Source organism: Phoca vitulina, unplaced genomic scaffold (genome assembly GCF_004348235.1).
Source record: "Phoca vitulina isolate PV1807 unplaced genomic scaffold, GSC_HSeal_1.0 scaffold105, whole genome shotgun sequence".
Taxonomy (NCBI): domain Eukaryota; kingdom Metazoa; phylum Chordata; class Mammalia; order Carnivora; family Phocidae; genus Phoca; species Phoca vitulina.
This window is the reverse complement of record NW_022589808.1, coordinates 1,260,792-1,276,995: the sequence shown is the minus strand read 5'-3', so window position 1 is coordinate 1,276,995 and position 16,204 is coordinate 1,260,792. Positions and strand designations below refer to the sequence as shown.

The window sequence follows — 16,204 nt, the reverse complement described above, 5'->3', positions numbered from 1 at the left end:
GACCCTGGCAGAAGAATGGGTGTTGATTTATTGGCAAATATGAACCATATATTCTGGACTGACATACCACAAGAACAGGTGAGAGTAAGGATTTAAGTGTAAGTTAATTAAGTGAAACATACTGAATTTTAAGACCCCAGCCTCCTTTCAGCAACCAGAATGCTGACAGTAAGGCTTACAGTTTTAGGCGTAAGTTGGAAGATTTCTCCACAGGCAATTGAACTAGCCAAGAGGGGAATCTGATGAAATGGACCTGTCATATCACACTGGCATGAAGTTCATCTGTCAGCAAGTCCTAACCATGCCAATAAAACTTTCATTGCCTTACTCTTACATGTGGACAGCCCGTGATCCACCTGCATTTGAAAAAAGCCTCTAATATAAGATGACAAAGACCAAAACAAGCAAATAGAAAAGTAGGAACTTGGAGGACAGGATAATGCCATGAGGTACTTCCCCAAAATCCCATCAATTTCCCCAAAGAGATAAGAGTTTATTGTAGCTATGAAATGAGACCTAAATGCATTAAGGAAGGAACAGTCAATGAAGGAAAAAACTTCTTCGAAATTAATAATATGGTAGCAAAAATGAAAAATGGATTATAGTTGACCCTTGAACAACACAGGTTTCAACTGCATGGGGCCACTTACAGATTTTTTTCGATAAATGGGGTACAGTACTGTATTTTCTTTTTCTTGCCATTTTCTTAACATTTTCTTTCCTCTAGCTTTATTGTAAGAATATAGCATATGATACATAATAACATGAAAAATGTATGTTAACTGACTGTTGATGTAATTGCTAAGGCTTCCAGTCAGTAGTAGACTATTAGTAATTAAGCTCTTGGGGAGTCAAAAGTTGTACATGGATTTTCAACTACACAGGGGTAGTGTCCTAACGCTCGCATTGTTCAAGGGTCATTTGTGTTGAGGAAGTCTCCCAGAAACCAGGAAGCAAAAAGATAAAGGTGAAGGAGCGGAAATGAGAAAAAAAATGATTGCTTTAGGAGATCTTGTATCGTAGTAAGAGTTCTTTAAAGACAGAACAGTGAAAATTTAGGAGATTATCAAATAAAACTAGAAATTTTCCTAGAATTGAAGGAACATGGGTCTTCAGATTGAAAGGGCAGTTGAATGCTCAGCACATGGATGTAAAAAGACCAAGATCAAGTTGCCTTTATCCTGGGGGGGGGGCTCCTGGGTGGCTCAGTCGGTTGAGTGTCCGACTCTTGGTTTCCTCTCAGGTGATGATCTCAGGGTCCTAGGATCGAGCCCTGTGTCGGGCGCCCCACTCAGCAGGAAGTCTGCTTCCCCTCTCCCTCTGTCTTCCCCCTGCTCACATGCTCTCTCTCTATCTCAAATAAATAAATCTTTAAAAAGAAAAAAAAAAAGATATATTTATCCTGGATTTCAGAACAGTAGGGGCAAAGAATGTCCTGAAGTTTACAGAGAGAAAAAGCAAATCGTTACATAAAATAAAATCAGAGTGGCATCACACTTTCCATTAACAGCACTAGAAGCTAGAAGATAATGGAGTGATAGCTTCAAAATTGGAGGGAAAATTGTCCTTTATCTAGACTAAGTATTAATCAAGTGAAGATAGAATAAAGATATTTCCTGACATGTGAAAAATCTTTACTTAGGAATTTTCTGGAGTTGGTGATTCAGCAAAATGAGGGCGTAAATCAGAAAAGAAGGTAGGATTTAAAGAATCCAACACAAAATTGAGGGAAGGGTATTTTTGGGATGATATGATTGAAAGGAAGTAACAGCTGGAAAGCAAATCTAGAGGGCATCCAGTCCACTTTAGAGCACATTAGAAGTTTTGGAGAAAGGAGTCTCTAATATAACAACAACAAAAAAGTGATAGTATATTAAATCAAAGAGATCTGTACTTAGAATGGGGGATGAATTAAAGATGATTATGTAGAAAATTGAGCAAATGAAACATCAAGGCATTTAACTCCATGGGGAAAATAAAGTTTTGTAAGAATGGAAATTTAGTCATAGTGCACTACTTGACTCAACATTTTTATTGGTCCTAATAATGCACAAGAAATACATAACTGTATTAGAAAGCTAGGAGGAAGGGAAGTGTATGTGTATGGAAGGAGAGGGGATGAGAGTTGGTGAAAGATGTCTGAATCCACGTGTTCCATTGTGAGACAACAGGCAATGCCTAAAACTGAAAAATACGGAAGCAGCAAGCTCAAATCTGTTATTTAGGTATATTGGAGATAGGTTTTGGAGATAGTTGTTCTTCACCAGTGGCCTTCAAAAGCTAGTTGATCTTTTAAAATCACAAGCATGTGTAATTTGATAAAAGTTAGTGAACAAAAAGGGAGATAAAATATTAACAGTTGGGGTCATGAGTAATTTATTTTCTTTATACATTCTTACATTTCAGATTTTCTGTATTGATAGTTTATTCTTTCATAGTCTAGAAAAAATGTTCCATTATTCAATATAGTCTTCATTATTCTTAAATATTTTTTCATTTATTAGGAATTCCTAATTTTCAATAATTTCTTTAATATTGTTTCTTTAAAAAAGACATGATTTATTTCCTAAATACCAGAAAACACCATAGAATTGGCGTTGGGACTAAGTACTTGGTCACTCATGAAGTTTGTGGTCTAGAATAAGGAAAGAAATGTGTTAATTAATTATGGTGTAGATTTACATATGACAAAACACATTAATGTCAATGGAAACACAAGGTGAAAACAAGAAGAGACAGTGAGGAAGCAGAATTAATAATACTTGGCCACCTATTTGACGTAGGGGATGAGTCAAAAACAAGAGTCAGTGATGACTCCCAGCTTTCTAGCTTCAGTGACTGGGTATATTTTGGTGCCAGTCACTGAGAATGGAAATGGATAAAAGATAAGGTGCAAGTTTAATGAACTGTGTTTGGAACCTATGGGTTTCAGCTGTTGCATTGAAATGCAAATACACCCATCTAGCTATATCCAGGATGTTTGTGTTTGAAGCTCGAGAAAGAAGGCTGAGAAAGAGCAAGCAGGAGAATGAAGATAAATGAATGGATTGCATAATTGTCAATCACATTCAAACAGTGGGTGAGAGCTCCAAACAGATGATGTAGACTAGAGCTGAGAAGTGAACCAAGGGCAGAGCCCTAGGGAAAACAGTCATTGGCTTAGATCTTTACAGATCTTAGTAGACCCATTTCATAGGACTGATGTTAGCATAATTGTAGGTAGAATGAAGAGCCAATAAAGTCAAGGCTGCAAGGGTGAATATCTTTTCATAAGCTTGACTGTAAAGGAAAGAAGACAGATTTAGCTAGAGGAGGGGAATACAGGTGTCTGTTTTATCTGTTTCATTTCTTTATTGCCATTTTTTTTTTTTTTTTAAGATGAAAGAGCCATGAGCTGGAAAGACTGGCTTCTAGAAAGGAGCCAATCAGAAAGAGGTTTAAAAACAGAAAGAGGAAGATAAAAACAACAAACAAAAGAAATGAAATGATGACTAACCAGGCACATCCCAGTTTTGTGGAGCCCAAAGCTTACTTTACGTGGTGGGGGAGGCGAGGGCTTAAGAAAAATGTCAAAGTAATGAATACAAAATTAGATCCAGGACACTGTAAGGGGACCATCAAAGTGATGGCCTTAAAGTTTGATTCATTAGTTTTGAGTAAATCCATGTCAGTTCCTGATAGTTTATATTCCCAGGAGATGGGAAATAAGATTAAGAACATTGGTAGTGATATTAGCCTTACAGAGAATGGTAATACTTCCTTTGAGATTCCCTCTAGAATACACATTATAAGAGGCCAAGAAGCTTGTTACTCTTGTCCATTGATTTATCTGCAAACTTGGGAATAGTGCTTATTAATTAGGTCCTCGGTAAATATTTGTTGAACATATGATGGAACAGGAAGAAAAATGATGAGATTTAATGCTCAAAGAGCCCACCTTAAATTTTAAGGAGGAAATGTTTTTGTGTTAGATAAGATAAGGTGGAGGGTGGATGGCAATGAAAATGGAACTTGAAGAGAGCAATCATGATTTAGAATAGACACTGAGGAAGGGAGGCAGAGTAGATGAGGCAGAGGGATATTGTGTTATCAAGAGAATGGTTGAAATGATACAATGTCTGAAGAGACTAAATCTTCCTACTGTTTAATATTGCAGATAGTGAAACTGTTACTTCGTCATGGTGGAAATCCATTTCAAGCTAATAAGCACGGGGAGCGTCCAGTGGATGTAGCAGAGACAGAGGAGTTGGAATTGCTGCTAAAAAGAGAGGTGCCTTTATCTGATGATGATGAAAGTTACACAGGTTCGTTTCAGATATTCTACATTCAACTGTTTGACATGGTATTTAGTAGAACATTCTGATTCTGCTTTACGATATATAAAATGTTTTGAGTTCCTTAGAGTAATGCTAGCCAGCTATTAAGAATGATGAATTTAGTAACCTAGGTATTTGCTACATGCCCAGCGTGTAAGTGAAAACATGTCATTGCCCTGTTTTCATGACCGCCCCCCCCCCCCCCGCAAACTGCTATCACATTCAAGTTTATTGCAGAACCTTTCCCCATTAACAGCTATCAGCACTGCTACTCTGACTTCTTTCATTCTTTTATAAATTAGAGAGCTATTAACCAAACCCTTCCTGTTTTTCCTGGCATTAATGAATCATCTTTGCATTTTTATTTCTTTGATTTAGGTGGTTGAACTCTGGTCATTGTTGCAACATAAGGGCACAGTTTTACAAACAGTTTTAAAAAGGAAGGATCTAAAAGAATATTTCAGAAGACTCTTGGCATACTCCTTTTTCTTTTAAACATAAGCCATTAAAAATGTAACAAAATTTCCTTCATTGAGGAAAGTCTTTTGTGTTCAGATTGGAAGGGTTCATATTTTCAGGCAAAAATCAATGAAAAAGAATTGATTCAGAATCATAACTGGCCAGGTGCCTGGATGGCTCAGTCAGTTGAGCCATCTGATTCTTGATCTTGGCTCAGGTCTTGATGTCAGGGTTGTGAATTCAAGCTCCACATTGGGCCCCACGCTGGGTGTGGATCCCACTTAAAAAAAAAAAATCATAACTGACCATATTCTCACAAAATTTGAAAGAATTTCTACAAGAAATTAGGTAATACTACTTCTTATATACAAGTAAATAAAAATCAAACCATACTCATTTAATCAAGCCATTGCCAGAAGGCAATAAAACAATACCTATAATATAGTTTTGAGGCAGAAAGATCTACCCTTTACTTTTTTTTTGAGGTATAATTGACGTATAACATTAGTTTCAGGTGTACCACTTGATTTGATGTTTGTATACATGGCAAAATGATCACTACAGTAAAGCTAGTTAACATCCATCATCCTATATAGTTACAGTATTTTTTCTTTTTTTTTCTTGTGGTAAGGAATTTTAAGATCTATGGTCTTAGCAATCTTCAAATATGCAGTACAGTATTATTAACTGTAGTCACCATGCTGTATATTACATCCCCATGACTTACTTTTTTACTGAAAGTTTGTACCTTTTGACCCATTTTGGCCAGCATCCACTTCTGGCAACCAATAATCTGTTCTCTGTATCAGTGAGCTTGGTTTTTTGTTTTGTTTTGTTTTTAGATTCCACATATAAGTGAGGTCATAATGGTATTTGTCTTTCTCTGTCTGACGTATTTCACTTAGTATAATGACCTCAGGGTTCATCCATGTTATCGCAGATGGCAAGATTTCATTCTTTTTTATGGCTGAGTAGTAATTTTATATGTGTATACCATATCTTTAGCCATTCATCCATAGATGGATACTTAGGTTGCTTCCATATCTTGGCTATTGTAAATAATGCTGTAGTGAACATTGGGGGTACGTGTATCTTTTTGAGTTAGTATTTTTGTTCTTCAGATAAATACCCAGAAGTGGAATTTTTGGATCTTACGGTGATTCCATTTTTGATTTTTTGAGGAACTTCCATACTGTTTTCCATAGTGGTCACACTAATTTACATTCCCACCAACACTACAGGAGGGTTCTGTTTTCTGTACATCTTTTCCATGTCTTTGCTAACACTTATTTCTTGTCTTTTTGATAATAGCCATTCTCACAGGTGTGAGGGAATATCTCATTGTGGTTTGCATTTCCCTGATAATTAGTGATGTTGAGCATCTTTCTATATACCATTGGCCATAGGTATGTCTTCTTTGGAAAAATGTCTATTCATATCCTCTGCCCATTTTTTAATTGGATTGTTTGCTTTTGAGTTGTATGAGTTCTCTACATGTTTTAGATATTTTCATGAGCTGTAATTTCCAAATATTTTCTGCGATTTACTAGGTTGCCTTTTCAGTTTGTTGATGATTTCCTTTGCTGTGCAGAAGTTAGAATCCCAGTATTTTATTATGAAAATGTTCAAACATACAGCAAAGTTCAAAGAATTACACAGTGAACACACTGTACCCACCAACTACATTTTTTAGTTATTAACTTTTTTACTGTATTTCCTTTATTACATTATCACATACCTACCCATCTACCCACAATCCATCTTTTTTTTGATGCCTTTCAAAATAAGTTGCAAACATTTCTAAATACTTCAGCATGTATTTCATTAACTAAAGTTCAATATTTGTGTATTATTATTTAATAATTTATAAATTATTATTATTTACACTTGTGAAATTAACAATTATTTCTTTAATGAAACATTCTCTGAGTTTTGAGAAATGTGTAGACCTGTATAATCCAGTCTTATCAAGATATAGACTATCTCCGTCACTTCAGAAAGTTCCTTAAGACCTCTTCTAGTCAGTTCCCACCTCTACCTGATACACCCTTTATGGTAAAAATGATTAGGCAAGAATCACTAATGGCTGATAATCTAGAGGGGATTTTTTTTTTTTATAAAAAGCAGGATATTTACATGGCCTCTTCACGTTTACAAGCGAGGAGGGGGGCAGGGAAAACAGTGATGATAGGGAAGAGAAATTTAGCACCACCTGAACTGTGTGATTAAAATTAACATCATCAGGGGTGCCTGGGTGGCTCAGATGGTTAAGCGTCTGCCTTCGGCTCAGGTCATGGTCCCAGGGTCCTGGATCGAGCCCCACATCGGGCTCCTGGCTCAGCAAGGAGCCTGCTTCTCCCTCTCCCTCTGCCTCTCTCCCTGCTCATGCTCTCTCTCTCTCTCTCTCTCTCTATATCTCTGTGTCTCAAATGAATAAATAAAATCTTTAAAAATAATAATAATAAATAAATAAAATTAACATCATCAAAGGAGGGACAGATGCACATCATGAGCCTTCAGATGTGATAGTATGAGAAGGGTATAACATTACTCCTGTAACATTCTGGCTGTGACTGCATAACCATGAAGAATGTTCTGGTTTTTTTCCATTTTAAAGGCCAATGCCATGAAAGATTAAGAAATGTCAATGTCATAAAGCGATAGAAATGTTCCAGACTATGTAAAGAGATAATTATTAAAGGCAATACCTGTTCCTTGGCTGTATCCTATACTAGAGGGGGGAAGTGACTATAGAGGACATCATTAGATCATTTAACAAGGAAAATGGACAGTAGATTAGTGTTGTAAATTTACAAAGTTGAAAATTATACTGTGGTGACAAAGAATATCCTTATGTCTTAGGAAATACTTATTTCTTAGGAAATATTCACTGAAGTATATAAGGGTAAAGAGCCATGATGTATGTAATTTTCCTTCAAAAATGTGTATATACATACATGTGTAGAGAGAATGCAAGTTATAAAGCAAGAGAGTATAACAATAATAGGCAAATCTGGGTAAAGGATATATATATAGTATTCTTTCTAGCTTTTTGTGATTTTGAAATTAATTCCAAATGAAATTCAAAATAGATATTAATACATAAAATTTCCTTGCTTTGTCCGTTGAAAAGATACAAAAGTAATGACATTAAGACAGTAAGCAATACCCGTCCTTAATGCCCAGATTATAATCTTGAAATATTTTCTTCTAAAAGAAAACCAGGGCTTCTTGGAAAAAATGGATGATTCTATGTCTGGGACAGGAAATAGATAAGCTTGAAACATCTTGTCATTACAGATTCCAAGGAAACTGTCAAAGCCTTGTCAAAAAGCCTTAGGAGACAACTTGGAACAGTTCCCACTGGCCAGAGATGGGATAGTTTGAGTTTCAATAAGGGTATTAATTACAAATATTTAAAACCCATCATTTATGTTTAAATCCATGATTCTACAGTGATAAATTTTTTAATTCAGCATCATCAGAGAACGAATTTTTTATCTTAAAAATTAGGCAGAACTGGAAAAAAATTATTTTGCCTTTGAACTTTATCATTGGGTAACCTCATTATAGGTGAGGAGAAGTATTTTCTTTTAAGATTAATCCAGCCAAAAGAATGAGGAAAAAAGATTAACTGTTTTGCAACCCCCAGTTGGTTAATATATCTAAGCATTGAGGATCAATAATTGCTAATGTTAAATTAAAAAAAAAGAAAATATTGCATGTCCCCGACGAAAGAATACCAATTCTCAGTCCTCAGGATCCAGCTGCAACTTGCAGGAAATACCAAGGTTAGAGGGATGTGCTGAACTGCATCCACCAAAATCTAGACTGTGGAACACCCAAACAGCTCCGGTTCTTCCACAGATAGATTGCATGCAAATGAAAAAGGATAACCCGTAGGAAAAAATTAAAATGTTTAAAAGGAGTAAAGACTAAAAAATTAAGCATGTATTTAATAGGTGATTTTTATACTTTTCTGGGGGAGTTTTGTGCAAAACTCAGTTACAATAAATGGCACATAGAAGATCCAGGATATTAGGTTTTTTTAATAATAAGAAATTCTTAAGATGATATGTTAGGAAAAGCCTGATACGTTTTCTGTTTTTTTGAGAGGGACCAGCAGTAGTGTAATGCCTTTATTTCACTTAGGAAATGATCGGCGCTGTTACTTAACTATCACCTATCCAAAAGTGGGACTGATTATAGAAAGAGGAGATAGGGGTAGGACATTGTAAATGAGAGAAAAATATAATGTTGGTTAAAGGGTTGATAGCAGTATTTGGTGTAGTGGTAATGTTAATGAATGAAACTAAAACTATAGGCAAAATTCCTTTTAGTATCTATTTTCATCTCTTCCCCATCCAGTAGCTATAAACTCCGTAAGTGGTATGTACACTGCTCGGTAAATATTTGTTGAATTGGTGGGGAGGGGTTACTGGCCCTTGGGGATTACGCCAGGACTCCACAAATTCAGGGAATAGCTGAACCTGTAGGCTGAGTTCATCCATTACTGAGACTAGGAAAGTTTGAGAAGACCTATAATCAAACACCAGAGAGCCTTCCTCCTGGTACTTTAGCTGCTAACTGGCAGTCCCAGGGGTGAAGGCCACTTTACCTTCCACTACTCAGAGGAAAGCTGCTGCTTTGACCACTCCATTATTGGGTTATAGTGTGCTAACAAAGAAAGGCAGCCCTTCAGAGTTGCCTACAAATTCAAGAAAAGGATCATTCTGAACCAACAGAATAAATAAAACTATATAAAACTACTAGAGGAAACAGATAACTTGAACGATAAAAGTGAACACTGAAGGAAATGTAGGTACAGCTAATAAAAATCACAGTTATGCAAGCAGAACTCCAGTGAGGAGTGATCATTGTTGGGACTTAAATTATTAGACTGGAAAATCAAGTAAAATAAATCCTCACAACACAGCAAAAATAAAAAGGGGAAGAATCCTGAAAGAAAAGATAATAGACTTTAGGGAATAGATCTAGGAGACCTAACAGATCTAACATGTGAATAATATTTACGGGAATTTAAACGGGAAAAAAGAAACAGGTGAAGGATAGTCCACAATTAAACAAAAAGAAGAAAATTTTCCGGAGCTGAAGATAGCCTGAGTCCATCAATGATAAAGGTCAGTGAGTTCCGGATGGTTTAATGAAAATGCACACACACACCCAGACATATATTGGTCAGTTTCCTTCGTTCTGAATGTAACAAGTTATCTACAAGGAAATACTGTCACATTGGCATTGGACTTCTTTTTTTTTTTTTTTTTTGGCGGCTCCTGCTTCCTTTTATTGGCTTGCCACGCCCAGCCCCTCCCACCCCGAGCCTAACTCGGGGTGGGTCAGGAGTACTAGCACAGGTGGCTGCAGCCCACGGGGCAGTGGGAGCTGCCCTCCAGCCACTTCATGATGTGCTGCAGGTGGCCGCCGTGGCTGCAGCCCTGGCACCACATGAACAGACCCTTGACCACGTGGTGGCACACGGCACACATGCTGGCGCAGCGGTGGCACTGGTCACAGACCCAGCCGCGGCTGCTCATGGGCCGCTTGCAGTGGCTGCAGTTGACCTGCAGAGTGGTGGACACCTGGTTGATGGCATTGGACTTCTAACTTTTAACAGTGGAAGATAGAATCTTGAGAGAAAAGAACTGCACCATAAAAATTCTGTACCTGACCAAGGTATTATTCACATGACAGGGTAAAAGAAAGATAATAGCAGACATTTAAGCATTTAGAAGATACATCAATATGTATATTTTCTTATATTTAAAAAAAAGAAATACTGGAAAAATAAACCAACAACTTATAAAAGTGGTTACCTAATAGGAGAGGGGATCAAAGGGGAGGTATATGAATTGTCAAAGTTTTTTTGAAAAACAGTCTAACCACAGCTAACAAAATACAAGAGCCCTTATCTTTTAGAGATAGGTCCTGAAATATTTCTAGATGAAATGAAAGATTGAATGGGCTGTGCTTCAAAATGACACAGGGATAGGATGAATAGAGGTATGGATTGGTCAAGCATTGATGGCTGTTGGAGCTGAGTTAATGGGTACCTGACATGGTGGTTCAGTATAACATTGTCTACTTTTGGGGCGCCTGGGTGGCTCAGTTGGTTACGCGGCTGCCTTCGGCTCAGGTCATGATCCTGGACTCCTGGGATCGAGTCCCACATTGGGCTCCCTGCTCGGCAGGGAGTCTGCTTCTCCCTCTGACCATCTCCCCTCTCATGCTCTATCTCATTCTCTCACTCAAATAAAAAAATAAAATCTTAAAAAAAAAGAAAAAACCATTGTCTACTTTTGTGTAAGTTCAAAATTTACCATGATAGGGGCGCCTGGGTGGCTCAGTCGTTAAGCATCTGCCTTCGGCTCAGGTCATGATCCCAGGGTCCTGGGATCGAGCCCCACATCGGGCTCCCTGCTCCGCGGGAAGCCTGCTTCTCCCTCTCCCATTCCCCCTACTTGTGTTCCCTCTCTCGTTGTGTCTCTTTCTGTCAAATAAATAAATAAAATCTTTAAAAAAAAAAAAAAATTTACCATGATAAAAATGTTTTTTAAAATACGTATGCTCCTTGGGGCACCTGGGTGGCTCAGTTGGTTGAGCGACTGCCTTCGGCTCAGGTCATGATCCTGGAGTCCCAGGATCAAGTCCCACATTGGGCTCCCTGCTCAGCAGGGAGTCCGCTTCTCCCTCTGACCCTCCCCCCTCTCATGCTCTCTCTCTCTCTCATTCTCTCTCTCAAATAAATAAAATCTTTAAAATACATAATGCTCCTTGATCTAGCAGTCACGCTTCTGGGAACACCTCATGTTTATTACAGCACTTTTTAGTGGCAAAAGAAAAAATATATAGTGATAATAAGGGATTGGTTGCATAAATTGAGGTAGATAGCCACACAATGGACAATTTATTGTACAAGCATGTCTTACTGCTCTTGGAGAGATTTTCATAAGATATTTTTGAGTTAGAAAAATCAAGATAAATAATCGTAATATCTCTTTTTGTAAAATGAATAATGTTTTTAAAATCTCTGTGTATGTTTGTATATGTACATATAGTTGTATAAAATCTTAAAAGCATGGAGCAGAATCTGGAAGGATATATATCTAGCTAAATGTGCTCTGTTGAATTTGTTTACTAACATCACACATGATCTTCTAACTGCCAGATCCTTTAGCTGCCTTTCAGTCTTTCTGTAGATGTTGGCAATGTTGGCAACGTTCTTTCTAAAATTCTCCTGTGTTGGTTTTTGGGATGTAATTCTCTCCTGGCTTTCATCTAGCTTCCTGGACTGTTTCTTCTCAGTTTCCTTCTAGAATCTCATCTTCATTTCTTCCTCATTCCCATCACCCTGTGTTGGTTTTTCCAAAGATTCTGCTTTCTGGACTCTTTTCTCATGACACATATTCTCACAGATAAATTTCATCCACACTCACAGTTTTAATTACCATTAATGTGGTGAGGCCTTCCAAATAATCGCTCTGTCTTTCTCTTAAGCCTCAAACTTGTGTATTAGCTGCCCTCTGGATATTACTGCTTAGAATTCCACAGAAGTCAGTAGCCTTGAATATAGAACTTCTTTTTCTTCCATTTACACTCTTTGTTTTTCCTGTCTCAATTGGTGATAGCATCATTCAGCTATACCTATGTCACTTGTTAATCGTTCTAAGCTCTTCTTCCTCCTTTTCCTTCAGTTCAGTTATTCAGCAACTATTTTGGAGCATTCATTATGTGTCAGGCATTATTTAAGTACTGGAGATACAGCTGATTAGGAAAATGGAGATACTAATGTAATCATCCACCTACCCCTGTCAGTTTCTACTTTTAAAATATTTGTAAATCCATCTACCAGTTACAAGCTGCAAGTCATTTGAACATCTTTGTGCTATATGAAATCAAGACCATAATAGCTGAAAGTACACTGGCTTTCATAAGAAAGTTAGAAAATAAGATTTGAAATTTAGAAATGTGATGTTATATGATATATATGATAACATGATATGTTAATTTTCCCATTTATTATGGCTACAAACTCTATAATTCTGGTCTTTTCAGAAAACAGTAGCTGTAAAAAGCAGCTTTTATTATAAAACTCTCCATTAGAAAGAGGTGCTACAACAAATTTTTCCCATGGAAGAGGGAAGGTATCTTATTTAAACTTAAATGTTTAATTAGAGAGAAACACATCTTCTAGAACCTTTTTTGATTTTCACTGATTTTGACGGTTTCATGTGTTCATCAACTATGTATTGGTTTTTCAGAATATTTATTTTCCACATGATGAATGTACCTGAATTATTGCTTGATCAAAGTCCCTCAAGGAATGATGCAAAACTCATCAGTAAGTATCATACAAAGATTTTGGAGTTGCTGAAAAAGACTGATGAAAATACCCAATTTATTGCTTAATTTACATGAGGTCCTTATTAGACTTAACTTTATCAAACTTCATCTGATCTAAATTTAGAATGTATTACTATTTAATAGAAAATTAATTTAACTGCCCATAGCTGTTTGTATGTATAAGGCCTGATAGCATCATCACCCATCCAATATATCACATCATCCATGTGACAGATACACTTTAAGTGTTGCAAAGTTAGAGAATATAACCAAGGCATTGAATTTTAGAAATTAATAAATTTGGAGGAAATAAAGGGTGTTAAATATGTAACATTTAAAATATGGTTTATTCTATTAGGCATTATGCTTTATGACAGTGCTACTCAGGTCAGGGTAGCTGTTCCACAAACTGTTATTGGTCCTCAAGATAAGGAGCTTGTGCCAGAATGTAAATCAATGCATTCCTTCCTTTTATCAAAAAGGAAAAAAGGCTGTGAGTAAATATCAGCTGAGCTAACCAGTGTGCTAGTGACATAATTGATTTCCATTTTTGGTGCAGGCTCCTTATTTCTTCACAGATGAGTAATAAACAATTTGCAGACTGGCCTCAGTTCAAGGACTACACTGAATAGCTGTCCTATGTCATACACATCGAACATTTATGATATTGTTGCAGGAATACGTGTCCTGGTTAGTATAGCTTATTTGTATACCAATGTGCGGCACTTTTAAATTTGCATAATTCTTTAGTCTTTCCCCCCTCCCGCCCGCCAACTTCTACCCTTTTCCCAGTCTTATTCCATATTATCTTCCTGCACAGAAATTCTGTCTAATAATGGTGTTTGCTATAAATATTTGCTTCTTGCTACTCTGCTGAGGACTCAGTCATATTCAGAGAGCCATATCATGCTCATGAAACATAATTATGGTGTAGAGAAGTAGGTAACTCTGTGTCACACAGCACCCAGTACTTTCTGACATTCATTAATTGCCAAAGTAGAGATTCTGTTGTAAATTTGCAGACATTGATTTTATTACTTAAACAAAGTGGCCAGTGAACAAAGTTGAAAATGCCAGTCATTGTCAAAAAAGTTATTCACCTTTTCTTTTACTTTGACCAGTAGAAATCTGGCCTTGTTTATTAAGCAGCTGTTATAAACTTTGCTCACTTGCATACTTCAACTTAAGCAAGGAGATGCTCCATCATAATAAATAGATGAGCTACATTTTAGCATCTGCTGTAAAACAGATTAAGAAACTTTTAAAAAGACAGTGATATACTGTTACCACTGATGTTTACTGAGTACATTTCTGTGTCATAAAATACACAAAATGACCAGTATTTTGAAGCCTTATTTTCTTAAATTAAAATAGTAAATTGTTAACTATTCTAAATATATTGTCATAATTTGTGAAACTCATTTCCTCAGTTTTATATTTCAGGAGCTATGAAAATATGACTGGCTGATACATGCATATATGGAATTATAACAGTTAATAAATCAAGAGATTAAAAAAAACAATTATTTAAGTCAAAATATACCAGAAATTTTTATTAAATGGATTATGTGGTGTTAACAGTTTAACCATAGGAAGAAGCATCACCTTAGGAAACCTTTTAACCTTAGAAGTATGAAGGTATCTACAGGAAGAAATTACATAAGATGTTTTTAGATTGTTAAAATATATATCAACATACTTGATCATTAGAAGTTTAGACTTGATAGAGCATTTTATAGGATAAAGGAGTTTGTATGTTAGTATACCTAAAATTAAGGATTTTTCTGTTTAAGATGTAAAGAATATTTTATCTTCTTGCTTTCCAAATGGCATTTTTAAATCACTTCCAGTATAAATGTTAGGAAGTGGGTTAGGTCAAGTGTGGAAAACTATAATCCATTTATAACCCAAGAACCTTATTTTATTTAATTAGGACTGTTAGCAACCTCTTTGATTAAATATTTTTCTGAAATTGTTGAGTGGCAGCAAGCACAGTGTTGGGTGTTCAGCACCCTTTATTTTTCACATATCCCTGTAGTACCAGTGCTTAGAAGAAATGAAAGACACTTAGGTAACCATAATATACGGAGGGCTGAGCATACAGCATGATAGGCAATGAGATACTCTTTGATTGAATGGCCAACCAGAAGAAATTCCATAGTGTTTTGCATAGTGTTTTCGCATGCTCTGCTTTTTCTCCTCTGCTTTGTGACATATATGGTACACTTTACACACAGAGTTCTGATTTTAATTTTTCAAACGTTCTCCTAAATATCACGCTGCTTCTTCCTGAATCCTAAACAAACAAAAAAACCCTCTACACTTCTCTTACTTGAAAATCAGTACTTTCAAATCAATACAGATTTTATCATATGTCTTATGTGGATTAATTATAGCGACCTAGTTCCAAAGCTTAAGAATTTTTAAATCTACACGGAATGTTTTTTAAAGAAAAATATATATGTCAAAGTTAAGTGGAGAAAAAGGAAACAAAATTAACTAAATTACCATTTACTGTAGATACTCACTTTTTAGCAGTGTCTATAAAAATTACACAGTTCTATATTTTTTACTTGCTCATCTATCAGAAAAATAAGTGGAGAATTGTGGTTGCAGCTGAGATGTTTTTTGGATGTCTGCAAATGAATACTTTATAAGTCTTGAAATTCTATGTTACATAAAATAATAGTCTGCTAAATATCCCTCTTTGAAGTTCATGTACATATAGTAGTCAAGATATTTCAAGTGTATTTACCCAAAACATGTAAAGTTATTTATCATAAATACCAAGCTAATAGGTTTTTTGTTAATAATATGTTAGCTTGATGGTTTTCATTACAAACTGAATTTCTGCCAGTGTCTAGCAACTTAAAGTGAGTCTGTCACATAATTATGGTAGTTGAGATATTACTGAATATTTAAGACTAAAACTCTGTAAAGGGTACATTTGGGCAGAACCCTTAAAGACCTTTGACTTTTTAAAATATTTATTATATATGCATACATTTGAATGAGTTCAGCCTTAGCTATATCATCCTGTCTGCAGAAAAATGTTTTATCTAGTCATG

At 36.0% G+C, this 16,204-nt stretch overlaps 1 protein-coding gene across 3 annotated transcripts in view; it reads left to right on the top strand.

Annotated features, from left to right (window-relative positions):
* The window catches only part of ANKRD12 (ankyrin repeat domain 12), a 123,754-nt gene that overhangs the window by 71,471 nt on the left and 36,079 nt on the right, over window positions 1-16,204 (top strand). For 2 of the 3 annotated variants that reach the window (XM_032397856.1, XM_032397857.1), the window contains one exon: window positions 4,157-4,304. In XM_032397856.1, coding sequence (XP_032253747.1) covers window positions 4,157-4,304 — 148 coding nt within the window. Of the gene's footprint in view, window positions 1-4,156; window positions 4,305-13,054; window positions 13,135-16,204 lie in introns of those variants that run through there. The other variant, XM_032397858.1, reaches the window with a different exon arrangement.